Genomic DNA, 22422 nt, shown 5'->3' on the forward strand with positions numbered 1-22422 from the left:
GGGAACGAATTTTAGAAATATACGACAAGATATTGTTGGTCATCAAGTCATCAACGCCCAGAACCTCAAGACAATTAAATTCGGGTTGTGGAAAGCTGCTTTGGTTGCTCACTGTATACAGCACTAATAAGTAAGCCACCGTCGCTGTCGTGGCCAACATCGCGGCGAAGACCAACATAATTATTTACCCACTCTGTACGTTTTTTAGAAAAGTTCTTTGGAAAGCAATCTGATACAACAGTTCAAAGGCAATCATTGGAAAATATTTGCTAATAATAGCTTTAACTACCATTTCTACGCCAATGAACACACGCTTACGTGAAGTTTGCTCATACTTTTCAATACGCGGGGTGCTAGGGCTAGGGAAAACTCTAGATGTGACCAGACTTCCCAGAGTTGGTAAAGAACCATTCAGTTTTATTCTTTTATTTCTTTTATCCTTTAATCAGGCTTTGAGAATTATTTTATTTTGACATTAATTAATTGTCTTGTATACAAGACTTCGCTGCATGCTTGGCGCTAGGTGGCGTTCATCCAGTGCTCCGAGTATGACCCTGGTAACTGATCTTCTTAGAAAAGCTAGGAACACGCAACTGTTTCGCCATGACTAATGTTGCTTTGATGACATGACGGGGTGACGGCCCAAGAGTCTTAGGATAAGACTAAAATTCAATAGAGCTTGGCTCTTGGCGGACTCGAAGTTCCCCTCATCGTTACCGTCGACCTTCCCGATCCGACTCTCAGTTCGTGGGCATGCTCCAACCAACGGTAGCCCTGTGGGTGTCAAAGCCTCGGCGGCCTGGGATGTGGCATGCAAATCATCATTTTTCTTGATCTGACTGAATTGACGCCACGATTGACTGCAACACTAAATCATTTGATTGGAAAACGAGGCCAGGGTCGCACAGAAATGCTACATAGATAAAAAGGTAACCGTGGCCCAGTTATAGTTACTGTGTCTGAGTCTACTACTTTGCTGGCTAGTCCCAGCTGTCTCGCCTTTAATACATACACGCAGCCATGGAATTCTGCAAGTTCGCCGCGGCTTTGCTTTCGCTAGCCTCCGGCATCGTCGCAACAAACACAACATGCAGACCCAAGATTGACTCCGAGAGACTTCAGGCGGACCTTACGACCGAAAAGTAAGACTCAATTGCGTCGTTCAGAACCACTCAAAATTGACCAGAACTCGATTGACTGACTTGTTCCTGCAATCAAACAGCCTAATGGCCAATCTAAAGGCCCTCAATGAGATTGCATTTGCCAATGGAGGAAACAGAGCTTTCGGCCTGCCTGGTTATGCTGCATCGGTCAATTATGTCTGGGATCGCGTCTCCAACATCTCTGGTACCAAGGCTTGGAAACAGGATTTCCCCGCCACTTTCGGCCAGGTCATCTCCATCGACTTCAACATTGACGGGGAGTCTATCTATGTCTTCGGCTTAACCTACTCCCCCTCCACCAGTGAAGAGGGTATCACCTCCGAGGTAGTTCTTGGTCCCGAGGGAGCTGCCGGTTGCGACGCCGTCAATTACAAGGGCCTGAATGTCCAAGACAAGATTGTCCTTGTGCAGCGTTATCGATGCCCAACTGGAGGTACTCTTGCGGGCAGAGTCCGACCTGCGGCGGCAGCTGGTGCTGCCGCTGTCATTGTATATCATGATGCGACGACTAATGCCACGGCGGGCTCACTCAGCGCGCCTGATCCGGTGGGGTTCGTTCCTGCTGGCTTCATCAACCTTGCAGATGGTCTGAGGATCAAGGAGCGCCTTGATGCAGGCGAAACCGTCGTGGCTCACTTCCAGCAGACTCAGATTGTCGAGGAGCGTATCACGCAGAACGTTCTTGTTGAGACTGAGGAGGGTGACCCGCACAATGTTATCATGGTGCGCATTCCATTTGCCTGCCCATTCAAGTACCCGTTGCTAACGTTTTCTAGCTGGGTGCCCACTTGGACAGCGTCCAAGCTGGACCTGGTATCAACGATGACGGCAAGTAGCATTTGTTGATTTACAGTAAGTGTATACTGACAAGCTTTTAGGATCTGGGACCAGTTTACTTATCGAGCTTTTCCTTGCCCTAACAAAGTACCGAACTAAGAACAAGGTCCGGTTCGCGTGGTGGGGTGCCGAGGAGAATGGTCTGCTTGGGTCCAAGTATTATTGTTCCAACCTCCCCGCGTCTGACGTCGATAACTTGCTCGTTTACCTCAACTTCGATATGGTAGCCAAGGGCTTCTTCGGTGTTGCCGATACAGATGGAAGCACTCACGGAATCGCTGGACCTGCAGGATCTGACGTTGTTGAGCATATATACCAGGCTTATTTCGAGAGCCAGGGTCTCCAAGTTACTCCCGCTGTTCTTACAAATGGTAGTGACTATGCCTCATTCTGGCGAATCCTCCATAAGCCTTTCGGCTTCCTGCATACTGGCACAGCCGTTGCTCAAGATCCTTGCTACCACCAAGCTTGCGACACCATCAATAACCCCGACCCTAACACTATTACTGTCAACGCGAGGGTGAGCTCACTGTCGACATCAGTCGATCGACTGTCATTAGGGATGCACGTTGACAAATATGATAGGCTGCTGCTCACATATTGACTGTCTTGTCTCTAAATGGAACAGAGCTCATTCCAAAGACTCCTGCCAACGCCACTATGTTGATGCACCTGCAATCAAGAGGTCTTGAGAATGATATCATCCAAATTGAGGAGCTTGAAGCTCTCGGGGAGAGGCATCTTGGCTGCGGTCACGACATTTGATTGCCGATGTGCATCTGTTAGTGTGTTTTCTCAAGAGGCGCTTTATATTGCAACCCTTGTACATCAAGCATGTCACCATCTTAGTCGAGCTGTTTGCCAGAATGAGCAAGGTAATCGTAAATGGAACATATATGGATATGACTCCTGCACAACATAGAATATAGACTCACTGGCCCCGCTCGTAGACCTGTTTCGATATTGTCACATTACCCGATACTGGCATGGCTATTTCTTGTCAAATCCAAAGGCAGGTTTGAGTGCCATCCATAGGCCGGACCCATTCCAAACTTCGAACAAACTTTTCAAATAAAGGCATCAACAATTGGCTATCGAGCTGCGATTTTGGCCCGAATTTCACGGCGAAGAGAACCCAAATTGCTTCAATAATGTCTCTACTGAGTTTCCCAATCCGTCGTCGGACGACACAGCTGTAGCTACTTCATTTACCAGCTCAGGTGAACGACACACGGTGTAGAGGATAGCAGACAACCCTATAAGCCTAGCTTTCTCAACAGACTTGCAAAGTAGTGAAACGCTTTAATTACATCATGTGAACAGTATCATACTACACACTTATTAAAATGCAATGCCATGCGACACTGAACTACTGGCGGTAGATTCAGCTTTCCAACAGATCCCAGCGAAGTAAAGCTTCTTACACCACTCCCTTGGAGAAATATTGACAGGTTGGTGCCGTAGGTGAGTGCTAGAACTACAATATTTGATAACCGATGATATGCAGAGCATAAGCCCATCAGCCAGGCTGGCACGGGTGGCTGGGAGCGGACCAAGACCCAGATGTGGCTTGCCGTGCTTTATCCACGGCGGCTGAAAGTTCACGAGGGCCAATCTCAATTGCAGCTGGAAGTTTACGAGCTGTCTCTCGTGATTGGGTAGCTCTTAAGTTGACCAATAGGGTTATGCTGACAATGAAGAGGAACCGAAAAAACGTGCAGGGCCAAGAAGAGATCAGGTTTGTTAATGTTTGCTATAGGTGTTAGTTTTCACTGGCTAATTAATGGGATCCTGTATCTTATGATATCACAAAGGTTAAGAAAAGGTGGTCAAATTCATAGTTATTAATAGTTAACTAGTTAACAAGGTGAAGTAGGAGCATAAGTGTAGTAGCACCCTTGCGTATAGGCAAAGGTAAAGGATTCTGCTAGTAGGCAGTGTGTTATATAACCTACTGCCTCTAGCTATATTACCTATATACTAACACTAGTAACTTTCTTATATAGTAAAAGTCACTAGTGCTCCTATTCCTCCTAAAAAGCCTAAAAACGTAATAAAAACAAGAAGAGCAAAAGTATTACACTTTTTATAGTTATATACTGCTGTAAATTTATTTATCTATTACCTAGTAGAGGTAGGCTTATACTATCTTGTTTAGGTGTATTTTCTCTTTAGCTATAGCTATTAGAGGCATATACCTATATTAAATAGATTTAACTACTATTAATCTATATAGTTTATATAACCTATTTCCTCCTTTAAGTGCCTATTATCCTATATCTTATTATTCTTATTATTTCTTATTATATTTATATAACTTATCCTTTTATTTATATCTTTGCCTTATTATAAAAGATAAGACTCTTAAGTGCTTAGTTTAGTAAGGACTTTATAAACCTATTAGTAAGGTTATTATTACTATAGATCTATTATACCTTAAAGAGCTTATATTACTTATATAATTATTATAGTACTATAATATTAATTATTAAGTGCTTCTTATAGGTAGTACCTAACTTTACTAAGTACTTATATAGTAAGTATAAGTTAGTGTAGGTAATAGTAGAGATTAATAGGTTACTAAGCTTATTTACTACTATTATAATAGTTATAGAAAGAGTATACACTATATTAACGCCTATAACTATACTATAGACTTTTAATATAAGAACACTTTATATTACTTATTTAGATTTAGTTAATAAAAAATAAAGAATATTACTATAGAAGGTAAACTTACCTTACTTATTATTAACCTCTTTATTAGTAAAGAGGATAATAAATCTTAACTATAAAGTTAAGTTATAATTATTAGTAAAAGATTTATTAATAAATATAAAAAGCTTTACATTAAGTAGGTTAAAGAGAATAAAGATAAGGCTATAGTTAAGTGTATTTATTTACTACTAGATTCTTTAGTTAAGTTACTAAATAGCTTTACTATTAGGCTTCTTGTGCTAGGCTATAGTAAATAAGTTAAAGTATACTTTAGGCTAGTAAATAAAAGTAATATATACTCCTTAAGTATACTACTAAACGTAGTCTTACTAGGCTATAGGCAATTTCTTGTTAATAAGTCTTAGCTTTACGCCTTAGCCCTTCTAGTAAAGTATAATAGAGGTGTCTTTAGCTAAAGTCAACAAGATAATTCCTTTATTAAATACTAAAGGTTTATTCTCTATAAGTAAAATTTTCTCTTTTATAAGAAGCTTTACCTTAGTAAGCTTATTATCCTTATAGTTAGAGAAATTAACGCTAGTTAAGCTAATTATATTATCTATTTATATTTTAATTATTATAAAGTTAAGGTTTTTTATAGATAAAAAGAGTAAGCATAGGTTATATAAAGTAGTAACTATATTAAGCTTTTTATAGTAGTAGTAGTTATAGGTTACCTACTAATAAGTACTTACTTTAGTAAGGCTATATAATAGCTTTACTACCTTTATAATAGTGCCTTAAGGGTAGTAATTATAGATTTAAAGGGGAAGTTATATATAGATAGTATAGTTAAGTTATAAAGTTAACTATATATAGGCCTATGTTATATCTTATAGCTATATTACCTTACTATTAGCTATAAGGGAAAAGGTAAGTATAAGAATTATATACTAGCTAGCTTTCTAAATTATAGGTAACTAAACTAGTAAGGTTTCTTTACTATTATTACTATAACCTTATACTATAAGTTATAATTTCTTATATAGCTTATTATTCTTACCTTTAACTTTATTAATAAGGTAAAATTTAAAGATATAGCCTTAGTAAATAGAAAGATTATATATAATAATCTTAAATACACTATAGTTAATAAGGCCTTAGATCTTACTTTTGCCTAACTGTTTAAAGGGCTTACTAGGTGTAGTAATAACGCCTTAGTTATATAGTTATTATATAAGTACTAGGTCTACTTCTCTTTAGCTAAGAGAAGGCACTAGAAGGTTTATTTATTTCCTATAGTAGTATATTAACTAGGGTCTTATGTAGTTACCTATAAGTACACTATAGAGGAGAAGAGGTTACTATTTAGACAGGTTTTCTTATTCTTATAGTAATAATAATAGTATTCTCTATATATTTACTAGCGTAGTTAGTATCTATAGGTTAGTTAGGTTAAGGATTTACGTTAGTAGGCTTATCTACTTCCTTCTTAGTGTAGTAAGGTTTAACTAAGGTAAAACAGAAGTTATATAGGCTATTAATATTAATAGTATAATCCTTACTATTAATAGATAGTAAGTAGTATAGGCTAAACTATCTGCCCTTCTTATACTATACTTGTACTTTACTGCCTAATAGTAGGTCTTTAATAGCAGAGGTATCTAGGCTATTATATACCTTAAGTACCTTATAGACTTAGCGTATTATATAGCTCTTATAGAGGTTATTAGTAGCCTTTTAGATAGTAGTTACTTATTAGATAATATTAGGTAAAGGGCAGAGTTAGTAGTTATATAGGGGTAAGCACTAAATACTAAAGGGTTAGCATAAGGCTATTAAGGCCTACAGTGTTATTAACTACCTTAACTATACTCTAAAGGATAAATTTATAGTTAGTAGTTAGGTATTCTTTATATATAATTTTATAGGCCTATTAGAGTACTATATAGTATTATTTAACCTTTTTAATACTATAGTGCACCTTAATAAGGATAATCTTAACTTTAACGCCTATTATATAGGCTTTACGTAAAAATTTAGTTATAGTAAAGTTTCTGCCTATATTAGTAATAATCTAGTCTAGAGGTCCTTAGTAGACGTTAATTTAGCAGTAATAAAGTGCCTCCTATATAGTCTTTATAGAAATATTATAAAGAAAGTATACTATATTAAAGGCAGTTATAGTATTAATAATATAAAGAACTAGTTAGTTACCTTTAAGGTATATAACATTAATAATAACCTTGTAGTTAAAAGAATAGTTATTACATAAAGTAAATTTAAATTATAAAGGTGCCTTCCTATAGAGCTAGCAGTAATAGTAGTATTTAGTTAAGTACTTAATAGCCTTAACCTTAACCTTATAACTAGCCTTATAAAGGACCTTGTAAAGGCAGTAAACTAATAGGTGCCTAAATTATTAGTAAAGTTATTATAACTCTATATTAGTTAAGTAGTAACTAGTAAGGCTATATTTAGGTAGGCTAAGAGTATCTATAAATACCCTATTTTTATATAACTAGTACTATAATATTGCCTTATTAAAGAGTATTTATAAGGTTATTAAAGTAAATAAGTAGTTAATCTATATTTACTAGGTAAATAAAAAGGGTATATTTATAGGCATTATATAAAAGGTAATAAGCCTAAATAGTGTACTAACTATAATAGTGCCCTTTAAGTAAATATGTTACTACTACTAAACTAGATCTTTACTTAGCTAGTAGTAGCTATATTAATAGTTACTAATAGTTAGATCTACTATAATATAGTTACTTATAAGTAACTAGCAGTAAAGAAGTTACTACGCCTATATTAGGTAAAATACCTTAAAAGGTGCCTAATAAGTAATAATCTAATATAAAAGAGGTAGCTAAATCTAATAATACTACACTAAGGTTATCCTTTATTAACTAGTAATAGATAGCTTAGTTAGCTAGGCTAAAGGCAAGCTTATTACTACTAAAGGTAGTACTACTAAAGAATATAGTAGAGGTATAAAAGGTATTATCTTCTAGTTTATCTTTACTACTTTTAAGAGTATAGTTACCTTAAAGGTAGTAACTAAGGTCCTTGTTGTCTTTATTACCTTCTTTTTCCTATAGGTAACTACCTTTATAGCTAGTAAGAAAGGTTTAATATATAGTTAGTAAAGAGTCTTTTACTTAGTAGTTATTTTTAAATTATTAATATACCTTATATTACTTATTAGTAGTATATTTTATTAACTAGTAACTAGGCTTATAGTAGATATAGTACTTCTTAGTATTATAGTTACTATTATTATTACTATAATAGTTACTATTACTATAGTTATTACTAAACTACTAGTTATACCTTAGCTATAGTAAGTATAGTTAACCTAGTATTAATTATTAAGGTCTACCTAGTACTAGCTAACCTTATTATTATATTTTATTATAGTACTTACTAATAACTATAGTTAGTTATAGACTCTTCTAATATAGGCACTAGATTAAATAGGTATAATTTACACTTATAAACTCTAGAGTAAGTATTTAATAGCTAGGATTAAAGGACTTTATTATTATAGTAGCTATTAGGTAGCACTTATTAAATAAAGTAAGTTTATTAATAAGCTTCTTAAGCACTTTAAGCTTACTTTTTTAGGGTTATTATATATAACGTAGTAAAAGGTAGTATCTTACTACTTAGTAAAGTATATCTAAATAGCTTTAGGGCTCTTAAAGTAAGCTCTTATTTAGGCAACTATAGTAGTAAAGTCTTAAATATTCCTACTACTAATTTAGGTAAAATAAAAGGTAAAAGCCTTACCCTTAAGTATTAACAAGAAGGCTAATACTATCTAGTGTCTTTTAATACTAATTTTACTATAGTTATTATAGAATAAGTTTAACTTAACGTTAAGTATATTATATATCTTACTAGTATACTTAGATTTATTAGTAATAATCTTAGTTAAGGTGCCTAATTACTAAGGAAAAGGATAGTTACTAATAGCGTTGTTCTTAATTAGCAGTAGCTATCTTATGCCTTAGGGTTCTATAGGATTAGTATATAAGTAAGTAAAAGGTCCTTACTATAATTAATAATAAGTAAAAAAGGATAATAGACTATTACCTTATTAAATAGTCCTTATATTATATTATATAGAAGAAGTAGTAAATCTTATATAGATTAAGTCTACTATAGTAATACTAAGGTTTACTGCTCTTACTAATATAACTTCTGCACTTATTTATTAAGTTAGGCCTATATTATTACTAGTTATTACTTAAGGTTTATAAATATTACTAGGCGCTATTTAGTTATATAGGCAATAGGTTACTATTACTATTTTTACTTATACTACTTTAGGCTAATATAACTATATTAAATATTATTTAAGAAGCTATTATATATTTTAATAAGCCTATTAAATATTACTAACTTATACTATACCTTCTTAACTTCTTTATTTATCTAAACATAAAACTTATTATTATTAACAACAGTAATAAAGTATAAGGTAATTTATTAATAGTCTTTAGGTATAAAGACGCCTTAGTTAAAAAGGAAGTTATAAAAAATTAACAGTAGTACTTTACTAGTAGCACTAAAGAGGGCTTTATCTTATCTATTAAAGTAATATTAAAAGTCCCTCTAGAGCTTATAACCTATAAGGGTATATTTAGCCTATTTAGCTATATAATAGGCAAAGTAGAAGTAAATAGTAGGAGGGTCTTACTTATTAAGAAGGATTTCTTAGCTATACTTCTTATAGTTAATATATTTTACTATAGAGGTAAATACCTTAGGGTATAAAGTACTACTAGATTAACTTATTATAAAGTTAGTTATTAAGGTTAATTAGTAGTAATTACTATATAACTTTTATAGTAGTAATTAAGTAGTAAGTTTTCTTCTTAATATAACTTACACTTGTAAGTCTAGATAGTACTAGGTTAATTTTACATATATAAGGTAAATAAGGATAGTTTTCTAAAGGGGTAAATATAAAAATAAAAGAGAAAGTTAAATAAGGTAGTAATTATTACTACTTAAGTGTCTTTTTTTAATAGCACTATAGTTAGCGTAAAAGAGATTCTTGCTTATTAAAGAGGTTCTAATAGTATAATAGATGCTATAGTATTTCTTATAGAGGTAAAGTAGCCTTAATAATACTTAACTTAGTTAGTAGTCTACTAGGTTATAGTAGGCTAAGTAAACTCCTGCAATAGTAAGCCTTATTAATCACTAGTTATTAGTAATAATCAACTATTAATTAATGTTAGTTTTTACTAGCTAATTAATAGGATCCTATATCTTATAATATCATAAAGGTTAAGAAAAGGTAGTTAAATTCATAGTTGTTAATAGTTAACTAGTTAACAAGGTAAAGTAGGAGCACAAGTGTAGTAGCACCCTTGCGTATAGGCAAGGGTAGGGGATTCTGCCGGTAGGCGGTGTGTCACGTGACCCACCGCCTCCGGCCGCATCACCCATATGCCAACAATGGGCTTCCGTCACTCCCCAGCGGGGTTGGCAGGCACCATCGTGGACTTCGGCAAATAATAAATTCAGAAATCTCTGTCGTCCGCGCCGTTCAATTTCCAGACGGCTCACTGGGTCATATCGACTATATCAACCTGAGAGCATGTGTCAAGTTGGGCAGATTAACGAGGACGACAAACACGGAAATCTCGTCCCCAGAGAGCAGAAAAAAGATTCACCACCACGAGAACAGACAAAAAAGACGTCCCAATCATTTTCTTTAGACAACTATCCAATCATGAGCGGTACATCGTATTTCTCAGACACACTCGAGGAACCCGAAACAGCAAACAGTGCCTTGGGACGACGCCATAGCCGTGTTCTCCCGCTGCTTCCACGGATAGGAATCACGCTTCCTTCCAATCAGGTCGCTGGCCTCGTACCAAGAGGCCCAGGCGATTGCCAGAGACGAAAACGAGTCAGCAAACCAAAGGTTCGATCCGGGTGTCTGACCTGCAAGATTCGGCGGGTCAAATGTGACGAACGGAAGCCTACGTGTAGTCGTTGCGAGAAGGCGGACGTTGAGTGCGACGGCTACATAAGAGAAGCCGTGGACCGGAAGAAAACGACTGAACAACAACAAATCATTGCGGCAGCTCAACAAGCAAGTCGACACCTGCTTCCGCGGCCGAACGAGCCGGTAAAACAGGGCTCAGTTCCGATTCTGACTGCTCGGCTTCGAACCAACCCTTCGTCGATGCAATTCGACCATAGAGATGTGCCGTACTATGATCTGTTCAGATATCAGCTGATCCGGGATCTTGGAGGTTCATGTCAGGCCGACTTCTGGTCACGCATTGTTCTCAACGAAATGACAAGGGATCCATGTGTTCGAGAATCAATCCTGGCGATTGGAGCAATCTCACAAACGATATTTTTTGATGAAGAGTCAAGTAAACGGTTCGACAGGGCCCCCCCGTCTGCGCTTCGTCCTTGGGGGACTTCGAAGGCGGTTTTGACCGGCTTCCTCAATCGACACCACAAGGCAGCTTTACTGCATCATGTCAAAGCAGTCGCTATATACAGAGAGCGTATCCAACAGTCGTCTTCTGATACCTCACCTAGGTCAATCATCATCATGACTTTGCTACTTATCGCTTTTGAGTTTATCCAAGGCAACATGAAGAACATTGACTCTCTGATGGGGACCGGCATGCGCCTCTTGGAAAACAAGATCACATTGCTACATGGTCTCCAACCAGGAGAAGAGTTGGATGTTGGAGAAGATTACCTATCTCCTCGATTACGAACAGGTACTCCAGACGATGAGATGGATGATATCGAGCATCTGCTGCCATGTTTGTGTCTCATGGCCGGCTTCACCCATTTTTTCAGCTCGCACAGGAATAGCGTGCTCTTAATGAACAGTAGCCCGAGACTTCAGCTTCCCAAGCCAGGCGTTACTGTTCTGGCAAAAATCCAAGCGTTATGGGGCCAGTTCTTTACACGGGCTGTCGTCCACGTGATGCGAACAATGCACGACCAGCTCAACTACAATCCGATGGATATGTTGAAAGCAGCGGAAGAGCAGAAAAAGTTTGTTGAGTACATAGGCATGTGGAAAGACGTCTTGGAAACATACCTCGGCGATCCGACGCTCAATGAGGACGCAAGAAGAACGCTGGACAGCATACAGATACACCGCCTGCTGATTCACATCGTCATCAGCTGTAGTCTTGACCGCAGCGAAATGATGTACGACCTGTTCGAACTCGAATTCAGGGAGCTCCTGGACCGGGTCGTTCGCTACCTGCGAGATCCTGGTCCGATATCAAAAGTGTGCTTCACCTTCTCGGAGGGCCTGACATCTCCGCTAGCTATGATCATCGCGAAGTGTCGCAACCATAACTTAAGAATGGAGGGTATCAACATTCTGAACAGCTTGTCATGGAGGGAGAACGCCTGGGATGGGCAGGCTTTGGTGGTCGGCAAGTCAGGAGTCGTCTGGCTCGAAGACAGGGGCATGGATGAAAACGGGTTCATCCCGCCTGATTCAAGATGGATATGGATGTCAAGCAAGTGGGATATCGAGAAGCGAGAGCTCCTAGCGACTTATTTCAGATTGACGCCAAACGAGGATGGTACACCATTCTGTGCGCAGCTCACACTCGACATGGACAACTTGGTATACAGTTGTGACTTGATAGGCTGTCCAGGGCGTCACGATCCTTTGGAAATCAACCAATTTTAACTAATTAATTTTTTTATTGTTACTTTCATTGAACCGTAACTTTCAATAAATTCCTCATAGATAAGACTCGGCGGGCAGAACAAAAATTTAGTCAATACAGTAGTCAGCTAGACCTTTCCATATTTTGCTGATTTCTGACTGTGTATTTGATTTCACTCTGTATAGTGAGTGGGGAGGTGAACTCCCTATTTTGTAACAGCAGTGGTCTGTGGGTTGTTGAGAAGGGTGGTCATGGTGCATCAGAGTGACCTTCCTATAGAGGGTAGATGTCTATGCAAAGGCTCAACACATGGTAGTGAGCTGCCTATTCGGCTTGGCAACTTGGCAAATGCTTGATCACGAGAGCTTGTAAGGGTCTATGCTGAGCCTCCAACGTTCGATCACTGCATCTCTTGCGGCGCACTTGAAAGTATCGCATTCGGTCTGTGGAATTAGGCCCTGCGCGTAACGACTGTGGTTATACAGTCATCGTCGAGATGCGGATTGACAATCCTGTGCTCCATTGAAGTAGATCTAGAAAGGATTTTAGAAAGCAAACGGTCGATAGACGCAATGCCAGCTACGAGTAAGAAATTGACGTGTTGGTTACTGCCAACCCATTTGCGTTGGATGTGCGAGCGGCGGCGGTGAAGGAATGGCGATGGCCCCGGTCCGTCACGGCTCCCCATCTAGCCGAATTTGATTGAGCTAATCATCTCTGGAAGGTGTCTTCGTGCTAGTCCGTCACCCCTCGGCAACGACCTGGCTGAACTAGCCGTCGATTGTTCCCACGAATCATAACGTGATGCTTGCGCCAATCATGGCAGCACCCACGCAGGACGGCCTGTAACGAGCGCGTGGGACTGCTCTCGGACGATTCTTAACTCCACTCCCAGTTCGATAACAACTCAAATTTACACAGAGGGCACAACTCCTAGTACAATGGAATTATCCGTATATGTAGGAAGGAAGAAGAGCAGTCGCTGTGTCATCTAGATAGGGGCCGTGCACTGGTCTGATGCTACTCGTACCTCTGCATGGATGTCCAGTGAAGTGGCGTCTTCGTTGCAACCCCGGAAGCGCAGGATTGCGTCCAGAATAGGCATATGGGATTGCAATAGGAAGGTCCCCTTCAGTGCAAGGGGCCAATTGATGAACCTGGTACTCTTCACCGCGTGCCCAGCCGCCAACAGTGCCGTGTACCGGATGATTAGAACTCCACCCAGGCATTGCTCGGCAGCAACATATCAATATCAGAAGAAAAAGAGTCTAGAATGACGAGTTTAGCATGTAGAAAACAGGTTGGAAAAACTGCATCCTAGAGCTTAGACGGTTTCGAGCGAAAACGCGTACCTCGGTGTTAATAGGCTAGTATGGGCAATCATCAATAAAAGCACGTCAAGCCCCCCCTGGTCATCGGCAGGGACGTTTTTGCTCGTTTCTGACTTGAAAACAAGTTCCTAGCGTTTCTTTACATATCAAAACTGAACTGAACCAGGTGCCTATCTCACGTTCTTAGCGCCTTGCGGCCTGGATGACTGCATACTAGGAGGGTTCACCGCCCCAGTCTTCCATTTCCTGGGCCACAGGCTAGTTGAACTTGGATGCAGTATTGATCCTTTCATTCAAATTGAATATTCTAGCTATCGTCGTTAAACCACGATATTAGGACTTGTGGAGACGAATCGCATGCGGCGTCACGCCACGAGCTTTAACACAGCGTCCTTCCCCAGATTGTTATGCGTCGAGACGATACATGATGGCGTTCCGGCAACGGAATCTAGGAATAATAAACCCCGTACTCCAGTATTTCATGCATAGGGCTTGGTAGGCCTGACCCCTCACATCAGGGGTAATACGACTTATCAATCACACTCACACATGCCTTTTTTGTCCTCAGTCCCGGCTTGGCAAGATACGAGGAGCAGTAGCTGATGGGATAGATACAGGATCCAAACGTGATCTTTCGGCTTTATACGCTCTTATCATACTGTACAGTCTCTCACAAGTATATATACTGAAGTAGAAACCTTTGTAATTAGATCCCCATCCTCACTTGCAACGGCAACCAGACCAACCGGATCCATCTTACCTATCCTTCTCGTTTATTCATCCACCATGAAGTTTCTCGCCGGTCTTTCTTGCCTCGCCGCCCTTGCGAGCGCCGCTGTTGTTGATCTCAACAAGCGTGACAGTCCCATCAACGTCAAGATCGAAGCTGTCGGAAACACTGGTCTCAAGGCTAGCATCACTAACACTGGTGCCTCTGATCTCAAGGTCTTGAGGACTGGTTCCATCCTTGGCAAGCTCGCTGTCGAGAAGGCCGAAGTCTTCACCGGATGTGAGTCACCTCTTACACAAAACCCATCGCTTCTTGCGCGTGACGCTGACAAATGCCGATAGCCGAGCAGGTTGCCTTTGATGGTGTCCGTCTCCGCCTCGCTACCTCTGGCATCGCTGAAGACGCCTTCGAGATCATTCCTGCCGGAAAAACTGTCGATGTCGAGTGGGATATCGCCGAGGTTCACAACCTGAGCGCTGGCGGCAAGTTCGACGTTGCCGCTAAGGGCTCTTTCTCCTTCGCCAACGCTGATAGCGACGAGATCGTCGGTACCGCCAGCTTCAACTCCAATATCCTTAGCCTTGAGGTCGACGGCGCCGCCGCCGCCAAGGTCCGCCGTGAATTCCACGAGAACATCAAGCGCACAGTGGTCCAAAGCGATTGCACTGGCACACAGCGTACAGCCACCACAACTGCCCTTTCCAACTGCCGCGCTCTTGCCGCCGCCGCCTCATCCGCCGCTGTTTCCGGTCCTGCCGCGAAGATGACCGAGTACTTCAAGTCCTCGTCTTCCTCCACTCGTTCTACCGTCGCCGCCGTCTTTGCCCGTGTCGCCAGCGAGTGTGGGAGCACCACCTCTGGAGTCTCTCGCCAGTACTGCACTGACATATACCCTGCCTGCTCATCCGGTGTCATCGCCTACACACTCCCCAGCCAAAGTTACATGGTCAACTGTCCTTACTTCTTCAACAGCTTGACCGCTCTCTCTCGCACCTGCCACGCCCAGGATCGGGCCACGACTGCACTGGTCAGTTTCTATACCCTCCACAAGACTATGCGTGGCCCAGCTAACAATTCTATACACCTGGCAGCACGAAGTGACTCATTTGACCCAAATCAAGGGAACCACTGACCAGAGCTCTTGCTATGGCTACAGCTGTGTCCAAAGCCTGTCTGCAGCCCAGAACTTGAACCATGCCGACACATACGGTAAAATTTCCTCCAGCAGCCTACCTTTTTGGAGAATATGTGCTGACTTCGGTGTCTTCATTAGCTCTTTTCGCCAACGGTTAGTTACCCCTCGATTGTCATTCTGATCGACATTACTGACTTTTCATTAGCCATCTATGTCGGCTGCTAAGCGAACCATTGACAACATTGTTGGCTCTTCGCTTATGTCTGGCTTGTCCGTTGCGTCATTCATGTTGGTCTCCATGGGTATTGTTCGTGGGAGATCACAACATCATATTTCACGGTTTATACGTAGTCTGCTTGAGATGGCGAGTCTAGGCTCTAGCTTCTCGGCTGCAAAATATAGCACCGTGCTGCCTCGTAAAATGTCGTTGGTACCAGAATATTAGATGTTCTGACCCACAGTCCACTCCGACGATACGTGTTTCTACGGCTTGGGTGAGGCAGTCTAGATAGTAGATATTCAAGCCGTTTTCCCATGACTTTCCCCACCCCAAAAAGTGACTCTGTGGCACCATATGATGATGAATCAATCGGAGCTTCGCATCATTCCGTGCTTTGATCGAATGCCGTCTTTAGATTTAAGGAAGTATCCTGTAGTAGTGGCCCTTGCGTCCCGGCTTAGGGTCACCTCAGGATCATCATTGACCTGCGGTCGGCAGACGTCTGATGACTAATAAAGGCCTTGATGCTGCCACCTGGCAATATCCAATGTTCCAGATGAACCAACCTTGAAACACTTACCCCTCATAGACGCAAATTCAAACTTTCCTCGCAAAGACAAGTACCTAGTGTATTTTCGACGGCGAACTATATATTGTCATGGGGTCTTTTGAGGACAAAATTGATGGCGCTGTGCGAAACAGCGACATCCCAGGCGTCATGCTATATGCGCAGGATACATCTGGTGCGTTTGACCCCGATGACAAATCCATTCAAGCCTGTCACTGAACGTAATTCGTATTCCAACTGATCGGATAGGCAACTTTCAATATTCACACATTTTCGGCCACGACTTGAATACCAAGAAGCCTCTCACAGCCGACAACATCCTCACACTAGCATCCGTCACGAAGCTTTTCACAACCATTGCCGCTCTGCAACTGGTAGAACGCGGCATCCTTTCCCTTGATCAAGATATATCTAAGCACGTCCCAGCGTTGGCGGACAAGCCCGTGTTGACGGGTTTCACGGAGTCCGGGTCCCCCATTGAAGTCCCACGCAAGAATCCAATCACCCTCCGCCATCTCCTGACCCACAGCGCTGGAAATAGTTACGACTTTCTCAGTGATACGACGCGGGAGTGGCAATCTTTTCACAAGATCAAACCTGTTCGCGGGTCCACTGTTGAAGAGCGCTTCTGTTACCCGTTGGACTACGAACCAGGAGAGGGCTGGGCCTACAGCTCCAGCTTAGACTGGACAGGCAAACTCATCGAGAATGTGACTGGAAAATCTCTGGAACAGTACATGCGCGAAAACATTTGGGATCCAATCGGTGCCATTAGCTTCACCTTTGACATTGAGACTATAAGGCCCAAATTATGGGGGATGAATACCCGCGACAAAAACACGGGAAAGATCATCCTTCACCGCGGTCGAAGCTTAAACCACGGGGTCACAGACTGTTTAGGGGGGCAGGGGTCGTATGGTTCGGCCTCAGACGTTATGCGGGTGTTACAGTCTCTTTTGGTTGATGATGGAAGGCTACTGAGACCGAGTACGACTGCAGAAATGTTCAAACCTCAGCTTTCTGCGGAGGCAAAGAAGGGCCTCTTAGCAGCAATGGAGGAGCCTGAGTGGGCTGTTGGTCATTTCCCTGCTACTCGTGAGTATGATTGGGGTCTTGGGGGACTGCTTGTTGACGGGCATAATCACCCGAACCGGCAGAACGGGACGCTGATGTGGAGCGGGGCCTCTAACGTTTTCTGGGTAAGTTATCCAGAACACTCGACCGTAGGGGATGATCATGAGGCTAACCCAACGCAGTGGGTTGACAGGCAAACTGGGTTGTGTGGCTTCTTTGCAACTCAAATGCTGCCATCAGCGGAGGAGGGAGTACGGCCATACATCAAAGCATTCGAGGACGAGATGTATGCAAGAGTCAAAGGACCCAAACCACGTGCTGTTCTCTGATGAAACAAATGTTTTTGAATCAGACACAGCATTCTGCAGTGATGAAATATGTTGCTATAGAGCTGTAAGACGTCAGTGGTTGTAGTTTAACTGAAGATGCATCTACTGTCGACTGATTGATGCGGCTAGGAAATTCCACCTGCTAGAAGTGGAAAACAGCGTATTGTCCACATGAAATTAATCAACATCTCGCAAGAGGCGGGCGTGAACAAGTAGATCATTAGATCATGTGTGTTCCAAGCTCCCGCTTATAGGAGCACTATAAGCCCAGCTGTAAGCGGGGGCGGTTTGTGACCTAGTCTGTACAGTTGTCATGTTTCGAGGAATTTCTGGGTTCAGACTTGAAATAATGGGTTTATTCCGTCTTTCCTACCTGTGCGACCTTAAGAGGGCCGCCTTGGATACGTACCTTAGTAATAGGTTGGTTCATTCCACTGGAACATATTTCATCATCGTATCCTATCAGGTTAGGTGCTATCAATATCGTGTTTCTATTCAGTCAGCAACATAGAGGCAATATTTCCAAAGCCACAACAGCCACCGAAACTCGTCAGTTAATGCCCCTTTCTTTCAAAGTTCAGCTAGTATTAGCAACTTCACGTAATCTGCCGTGGCGAGACTCTTTAGTCGGTGACAAGCGTCTGTTTGCACTATCAATGGTAATAAGGATTCTCTGTAAGCCCAACACCGTCTAGGGTGTGCAAGTACGAAAGTACAGTTTCTCTTCCTGCCTAGTCTTACGGATTGCAAGAATATCTTTGGCGTAAAATATGAATCAGTCCGAATTCAACTTTCATTCAAGCTCGGAGTTCCAGACATCTGCGACCGTTGGGCTTTGCCGTCCGACATTGGAGCACAATTTGTTACCAATGTTGGAACTTCACAGAGGACCAGCCGTTGCGAGGCATCTAGGACCCGCGCCATCAGAAGCGATGATTGCAACGGGCTTTGCGGCAAAGAACCCGGCCCTGTTTGCGCTTGCTCTGCAGACGAGACATTGTGGCGACCGGGCTGAAGACCTCCTTGATTCATGGCTTTTGGTCAGCTTTCAGCGACCCGGCCCCGTTCAAGAGCTCGTCGAAGCTGCATACAACCGTATATGCCATGTTCGAGCCCCACGGGAGACGGTTGAACTTCGCTCAGTCGCGGCAATTAATGACCCAGCGATAGACTGTACCGCTGTTCAGCACTTGCTGGCTGCTCGACGCCTAGCAGGTCTGCCTTTACATGTCGCTGTTGAACTATTCCGCCTTCACCCTCAGGCTTACGCACCCGTCGTACAGAGCAGTTTGCCTCGTTTGGCTTCCTCAGGTTGCTCGGATGGCCTCATTGAAGGTCTCTTTGACGGCTCGCCTACCCAAAGTCAACGTGGCGCCCTGCTTGTAGCCGATGTTGTTGGGAAAGCTCATTGGTTCCAAGACAAGATTATCAGTACGATGCTGGAAATCATCACGCAAGGGACTTTGTCGGCAACTGATCGAGAAAAAGCTGGCCGTATGCTTTCTAGGTTCGGTGACCCACGAGACTTGGCATCGCTTGCAGAAATCCCCGCAGGAAGTTTTGTCATGGGATCTGAAAGTCACCCGGACTCGCAGCCTTTAGGAGAGATAACTCTGCAAAGCTTCCGCATTGGTATATATCCCGTTGCTGTCAGAGATTATTCTGCCTTCGTCCGAGAAACAGGCCGAGATTGGATGAGCCAGGACGGCGCAGGTCCCGATAGACTGAACACACCAGCAACGGACCTCACATGGCACGGCGCGAGAGCATATTGCTCCTGGTTGACCCAACATTGGCGTAAGATCGGCAAAATAGGCTCTCAGAACAAGTCCGCCTTCCGACAGAACCGGAGTAGAAACGTGCAGCTAGAGGTAGCCAAACTGAAACCGAGAGTGAGGCGCTGGTTTTACCCTTGGGGTACGACTTGGGAAGATCAAGCGGCGAACAGCGAGACAACATGTCTCGACGCGACATGCGCGGTTGGTCTGTTTCCCAAAGGTCGCTCACCCTACGGCTGCTTTGACATGGCTGGTCAGGTTCGGGAATGGTGTTCGACCCTTTGGGGCTAGGACATGGCCACCCCATCCTTCCAATACCAACGGCAAGACGACGATAGAGAAGCACCAGACGCACCTCAACACATTCGACGCGTGCTGCGTGGAGGATGCTTCGCAAGTCCAAGGATCAAGGCCAACTGTACATATCGCGGCAGTCCGGAAGCATCAGGGTTCTGGCGTGGAAACGGCTTTCGGATCGTCATTGCTCCGGTAGCTAGACGAGCCAGGGATCGTATGCATAGGCGAGCGCTCCTGGTTCAAAAATCAATCGATGTGACCAAAATGCCGATGTTTGCCGGTGCGCTCTAGCTTTGAATGTTCCGGTGCATTGGAACCATCTCAGACCGGTGTCGGAGTTCATTGACATCGTGGGCCCAGGAACACCATCTTATTGGACCGGGATGGCGTCATTTTAACATCAGGGGTTCCTTACACGTTCACTTCACACACACCAGATATCAACCTCGCGCGGTATAGTCTTATTGTCTGCTACTGTCTGGTCTGAGGCATTGTCATTCCTCGTCCTCGTTCCTTGATCAGCAAGCATCGACAACCATGCCCATCAACACTAGCTTTGCTTTGCCAGAGGCAGCAAATGCCCTTGTGTTGCCGAAGAGCCCCACTGGGGCGTTCTTCCTCACGTCCACCACATCTGACCACCCAGACACCGGGTAGTCATGGTGTCCTGACGTAAGGGCTGCTTTACCACACATCAAAGCTGCCTTCTCGGCGGACAGTGCACCAGAAATGGCTTTCTTTGAGGTTGGACAGAGGCCAGAGTAAGTAGCCGACCTCACATTCGCCATCATACTCGCCGAGTGGGCATTTGCTGATGGTAGCCTCAAAGATGGAAAGTCGCTACCAATGTTTTCCGAACCAAGTGGAACGTACACAATGTGCCAACGATTGTGCGTTATCAGCGCCTTGTTGGTGAAATCAAAGAGACAGGTCGCTTAGTAGAAGCCGAGATTCTTGATGAGAAACGCCTCAAGGAACTCATTGGCGAGGATTAATAAGTGCAAAATGGCCATGCACCGGGTGGCGGCATTGAAGCCTTTCGGCATCAGAAGAGAACCCCGTCATCCACCACGCTCGGGTTTCCAGTGTCTTTAGGCAGCAGCATGCAATATGTCATCATTTCAATGCTTGTTCTGAAATATCACATATTTCAGACTGCCTAGCACCGTTTTGTACTAGCTTAGCCAAGCTAATTTCATCCGCAATGGTTCCCTGTCTCCTAGTGCCGAAATTCAGGGGCACAACAGATCCTTCGGGAAAATGGGAAAAGAAAAAACATTAGTAGTCTTCTGGCTCCGCTGCCTTTGGCTCTGCGTATTTCATAATGGATTCTCCCTGAATCCGGTGCCGTCTCCCAACATTGCATCTCATCGCTCAACCTGCCGGAATTGACCTCGTGTTCAAATCTTTCGTTTAAGTCGGCCGGGCACAATCTGCCTTGAGACTGCAGGAATCCTACTACATCATGATCTCGTTCACTCTCCTGGGCCCATTGGGCGTCTTGCTAGCCGGAGCGTCCAGCGCCGTGGCGTTCGACAGAATTAGCATTCAGTCTACCGTCAATGCCGACACTGAGGTCGAAGTCACGATCCGCAACGACATCGCCGACGGGGCCAGCTCTTTCGATGCCGGCTTCACCAACTACAACCTCTACCTTGCAACGACCCCGCCGGGCTGGGGTACCGGCCCGGTGTGCCTCTTGGCCAATGGGACCAAGATCGACGTCACCTCCGTAAAGGTCAAGATCCCTGCCGACGCCGTCCCCGACTCTGCCGATCTCAAGATAACCGCGATGGAGTGGAACTCGGACCCGACCAAGGACGGCCCGTCGGGCTTCGAGTACAGCAATGAATTCACCTTTTCCGGGGGAACAGGGGAGTGGAGCAAGACCGAACTGGATGGCCAGTCGCTGGGTGAAATGAACAGCCTTCCGTGTTCTGCTTACGCGTGCGCCCGCAAGTGCAACGACAAGTACTTTGAGGAGAGAAACACGACGAGCGAGGACCCCAACGTCTACAAGAACACGTACGAATGCGTTGCTGCGTGCCCGGGCACCACCTTCCCTTCATGGGACTCCATCGTCAACGACGACGGCGGCTCCGGCGGTGGTCCGTCAGGAACTGCCTCGGTGCCTGCTGCATCCGCGACAGCTTCGACGCCTGCTGCATCCGCGACAGCTTCGACGACGCCTACGGCCGCTCCATCTTCGTCGAATCCCGCATCCTCCTCGCAGTCTAGTAGCTCGCCTTCTCAGACTCCCAATGCGGGTTCTCGATTGGCTGCGGAGACGTTGGGCCTTACGGCGGTTGGTCTACTTACATTTTATGTCTTTATTTAGTTAAAGCTTGGGCGAATGCACATGCATACGGGCTCATCGAGCCTTTGAAAATAAGATAGATAATGACGTAGTTATCAGCAGCGATTCTATCTTGCTCCTCTCTTTGGACGGACTACTATTGTCTCGTACAGTATTGTGCTATATCTGTTCATGTACACTATGAGCCAGCGAAAGCGTGTTCCGTGACTGGGCCCGAGAATTCTTCTTTTACCTAATAGCCCTTGTTGGGAAGCTAGAGTAAGGAGCCTGGTCTTGGGGTGAAGACACTTGGCTTCA

General features: G+C 43.3%; 7 protein-coding genes across 7 annotated transcripts; all 7 read left to right on the forward strand.

Moving 5' to 3' along the window:
- Positions 1-987: 987 nt before the first annotated feature.
- LY79DRAFT_653817 (peptidase family M28) lies at positions 988-2765 on the forward strand (the record flags this gene model as incomplete). The annotated part of the gene is made up of 5 exons (XM_060562617.1): positions 988-1142; positions 1223-1886; positions 1940-1991; positions 2042-2520; positions 2586-2765. The coding sequence occupies exons 1-5, from the start codon at positions 1021-1023 to the stop codon at positions 2763-2765; spliced, it is 1497 nt and encodes a 498-aa protein (XP_060407903.1). The 5' UTR covers positions 988-1020.
- A 7402-nt stretch (positions 2766-10167) lies between these two features.
- On the forward strand, positions 10168-12443 carry LY79DRAFT_571374 (uncharacterized protein). Its single transcript, XM_060559236.1, has one exon. The coding sequence runs from the start codon at positions 10414-10416 to the stop codon at positions 12364-12366; it is 1953 nt and encodes a 650-aa protein (XP_060407904.1). The 5' UTR covers positions 10168-10413; the 3' UTR covers positions 12367-12443.
- A 1966-nt stretch (positions 12444-14409) lies between these two features.
- LY79DRAFT_643455 (Deuterolysin metalloprotease family-domain-containing protein) lies at positions 14410-16154 on the forward strand. Its single transcript, XM_060562401.1, has 5 exons — positions 14410-14686; positions 14749-15434; positions 15499-15616; positions 15681-15695; positions 15748-16154. Exons 1-5 carry the CDS (start codon positions 14464-14466, stop codon positions 15765-15767), a joined length of 1062 nt encoding a protein of 353 aa, XP_060407905.1. The 5' UTR covers positions 14410-14463; the 3' UTR covers positions 15768-16154.
- Positions 16155-16250: 96 nt separating this feature from the next.
- On the forward strand, positions 16251-17934 carry LY79DRAFT_571378 (beta-lactamase). The gene is made up of 3 exons (XM_060559237.1): positions 16251-16505; positions 16580-17529; positions 17587-17934. Exons 1-3 carry the CDS (start codon positions 16421-16423, stop codon positions 17731-17733), a joined length of 1182 nt encoding a protein of 393 aa, XP_060407906.1. The 5' UTR covers positions 16251-16420; the 3' UTR covers positions 17734-17934.
- A 651-nt stretch (positions 17935-18585) lies between these two features.
- LY79DRAFT_571381 (C-type lectin protein) lies at positions 18586-20107 on the forward strand. Its single transcript, XM_060559238.1, has one exon. It carries the CDS (start codon positions 18603-18605, stop codon positions 19800-19802), a length of 1200 nt encoding a protein of 399 aa, XP_060407907.1. The 5' UTR covers positions 18586-18602; the 3' UTR covers positions 19803-20107.
- Positions 20108-20250: 143 nt separating this feature from the next.
- On the forward strand, positions 20251-21113 carry LY79DRAFT_571383 (uncharacterized protein). The gene is made up of 2 exons (XM_060559239.1): positions 20251-20569; positions 20638-21113. The coding sequence occupies exons 1-2, from the start codon at positions 20538-20540 to the stop codon at positions 20801-20803; spliced, it is 198 nt and encodes a 65-aa protein (XP_060407908.1). The 5' UTR covers positions 20251-20537; the 3' UTR covers positions 20804-21113.
- A 160-nt stretch (positions 21114-21273) lies between these two features.
- Positions 21274-22046, forward strand: LY79DRAFT_674482 (uncharacterized protein; the record flags this gene model as incomplete). The annotated part of the gene is made up of 2 exons (XM_060564312.1): positions 21274-21920; positions 21986-22046. The coding sequence occupies 2 exons, from the start codon at positions 21274-21276 to the stop codon at positions 22044-22046; spliced, it is 708 nt and encodes a 235-aa protein (XP_060407909.1).
- Between the last annotated feature and the right edge of the window lie 376 nt (positions 22047-22422).

The sequence above is a fragment of the Colletotrichum navitas genome (genome assembly GCF_030913465.1).
Source record: "Colletotrichum navitas strain CBS 125086 chromosome Unknown LY79scaffold_125, whole genome shotgun sequence".
Taxonomy (NCBI): domain Eukaryota; kingdom Fungi; phylum Ascomycota; class Sordariomycetes; order Glomerellales; family Glomerellaceae; genus Colletotrichum; species Colletotrichum navitas.

Coding starts and splice junctions, on each gene's coding strand:
- LY79DRAFT_571374 (XM_060559236.1), top strand. CDS start 10,414: ATGAGCGGTACATCGTATTTCTCAGACACACTCGAGGAACCCGAAACA.
- LY79DRAFT_571383 (XM_060559239.1), top strand. CDS start 20,538: ATGGCTTTCTTTGAGGTTGGACAGAGGCCAGA. Junction 20,570..20,637: donor GAGGTTGGACAGAGGCCAGA/GTAAGTAGCCGA, acceptor GTAGCCTCAAAG/ATGGAAAGTCGCTACCAATG.
- LY79DRAFT_643455 (XM_060562401.1), top strand. CDS start 14,464: ATGAAGTTTCTCGCCGGTCTTTCTTGCCTCGCCGCCCTTGCGAGCGCC. Junction 14,687..14,748: donor GGCCGAAGTCTTCACCGGAT/GTGAGTCACCTC, acceptor AAATGCCGATAG/CCGAGCAGGTTGCCTTTGAT. Junction 15,435..15,498: donor ATCGGGCCACGACTGCACTG/GTCAGTTTCTAT, acceptor TACACCTGGCAG/CACGAAGTGACTCATTTGAC.
- LY79DRAFT_571378 (XM_060559237.1), top strand. CDS start 16,421: ATGGGGTCTTTTGAGGACAAAATTGATGGCGCTGTGCGAAACAGCGAC. Junction 16,506..16,579: donor ATATGCGCAGGATACATCTG/GTGCGTTTGACC, acceptor CTGATCGGATAG/GCAACTTTCAATATTCACAC. Junction 17,530..17,586: donor GGGCCTCTAACGTTTTCTGG/GTAAGTTATCCA, acceptor AACCCAACGCAG/TGGGTTGACAGGCAAACTGG.
- LY79DRAFT_571381 (XM_060559238.1), top strand. CDS start 18,603: ATGTTGGAACTTCACAGAGGACCAGCCGTTGCGAGGCATCTAGGACCC.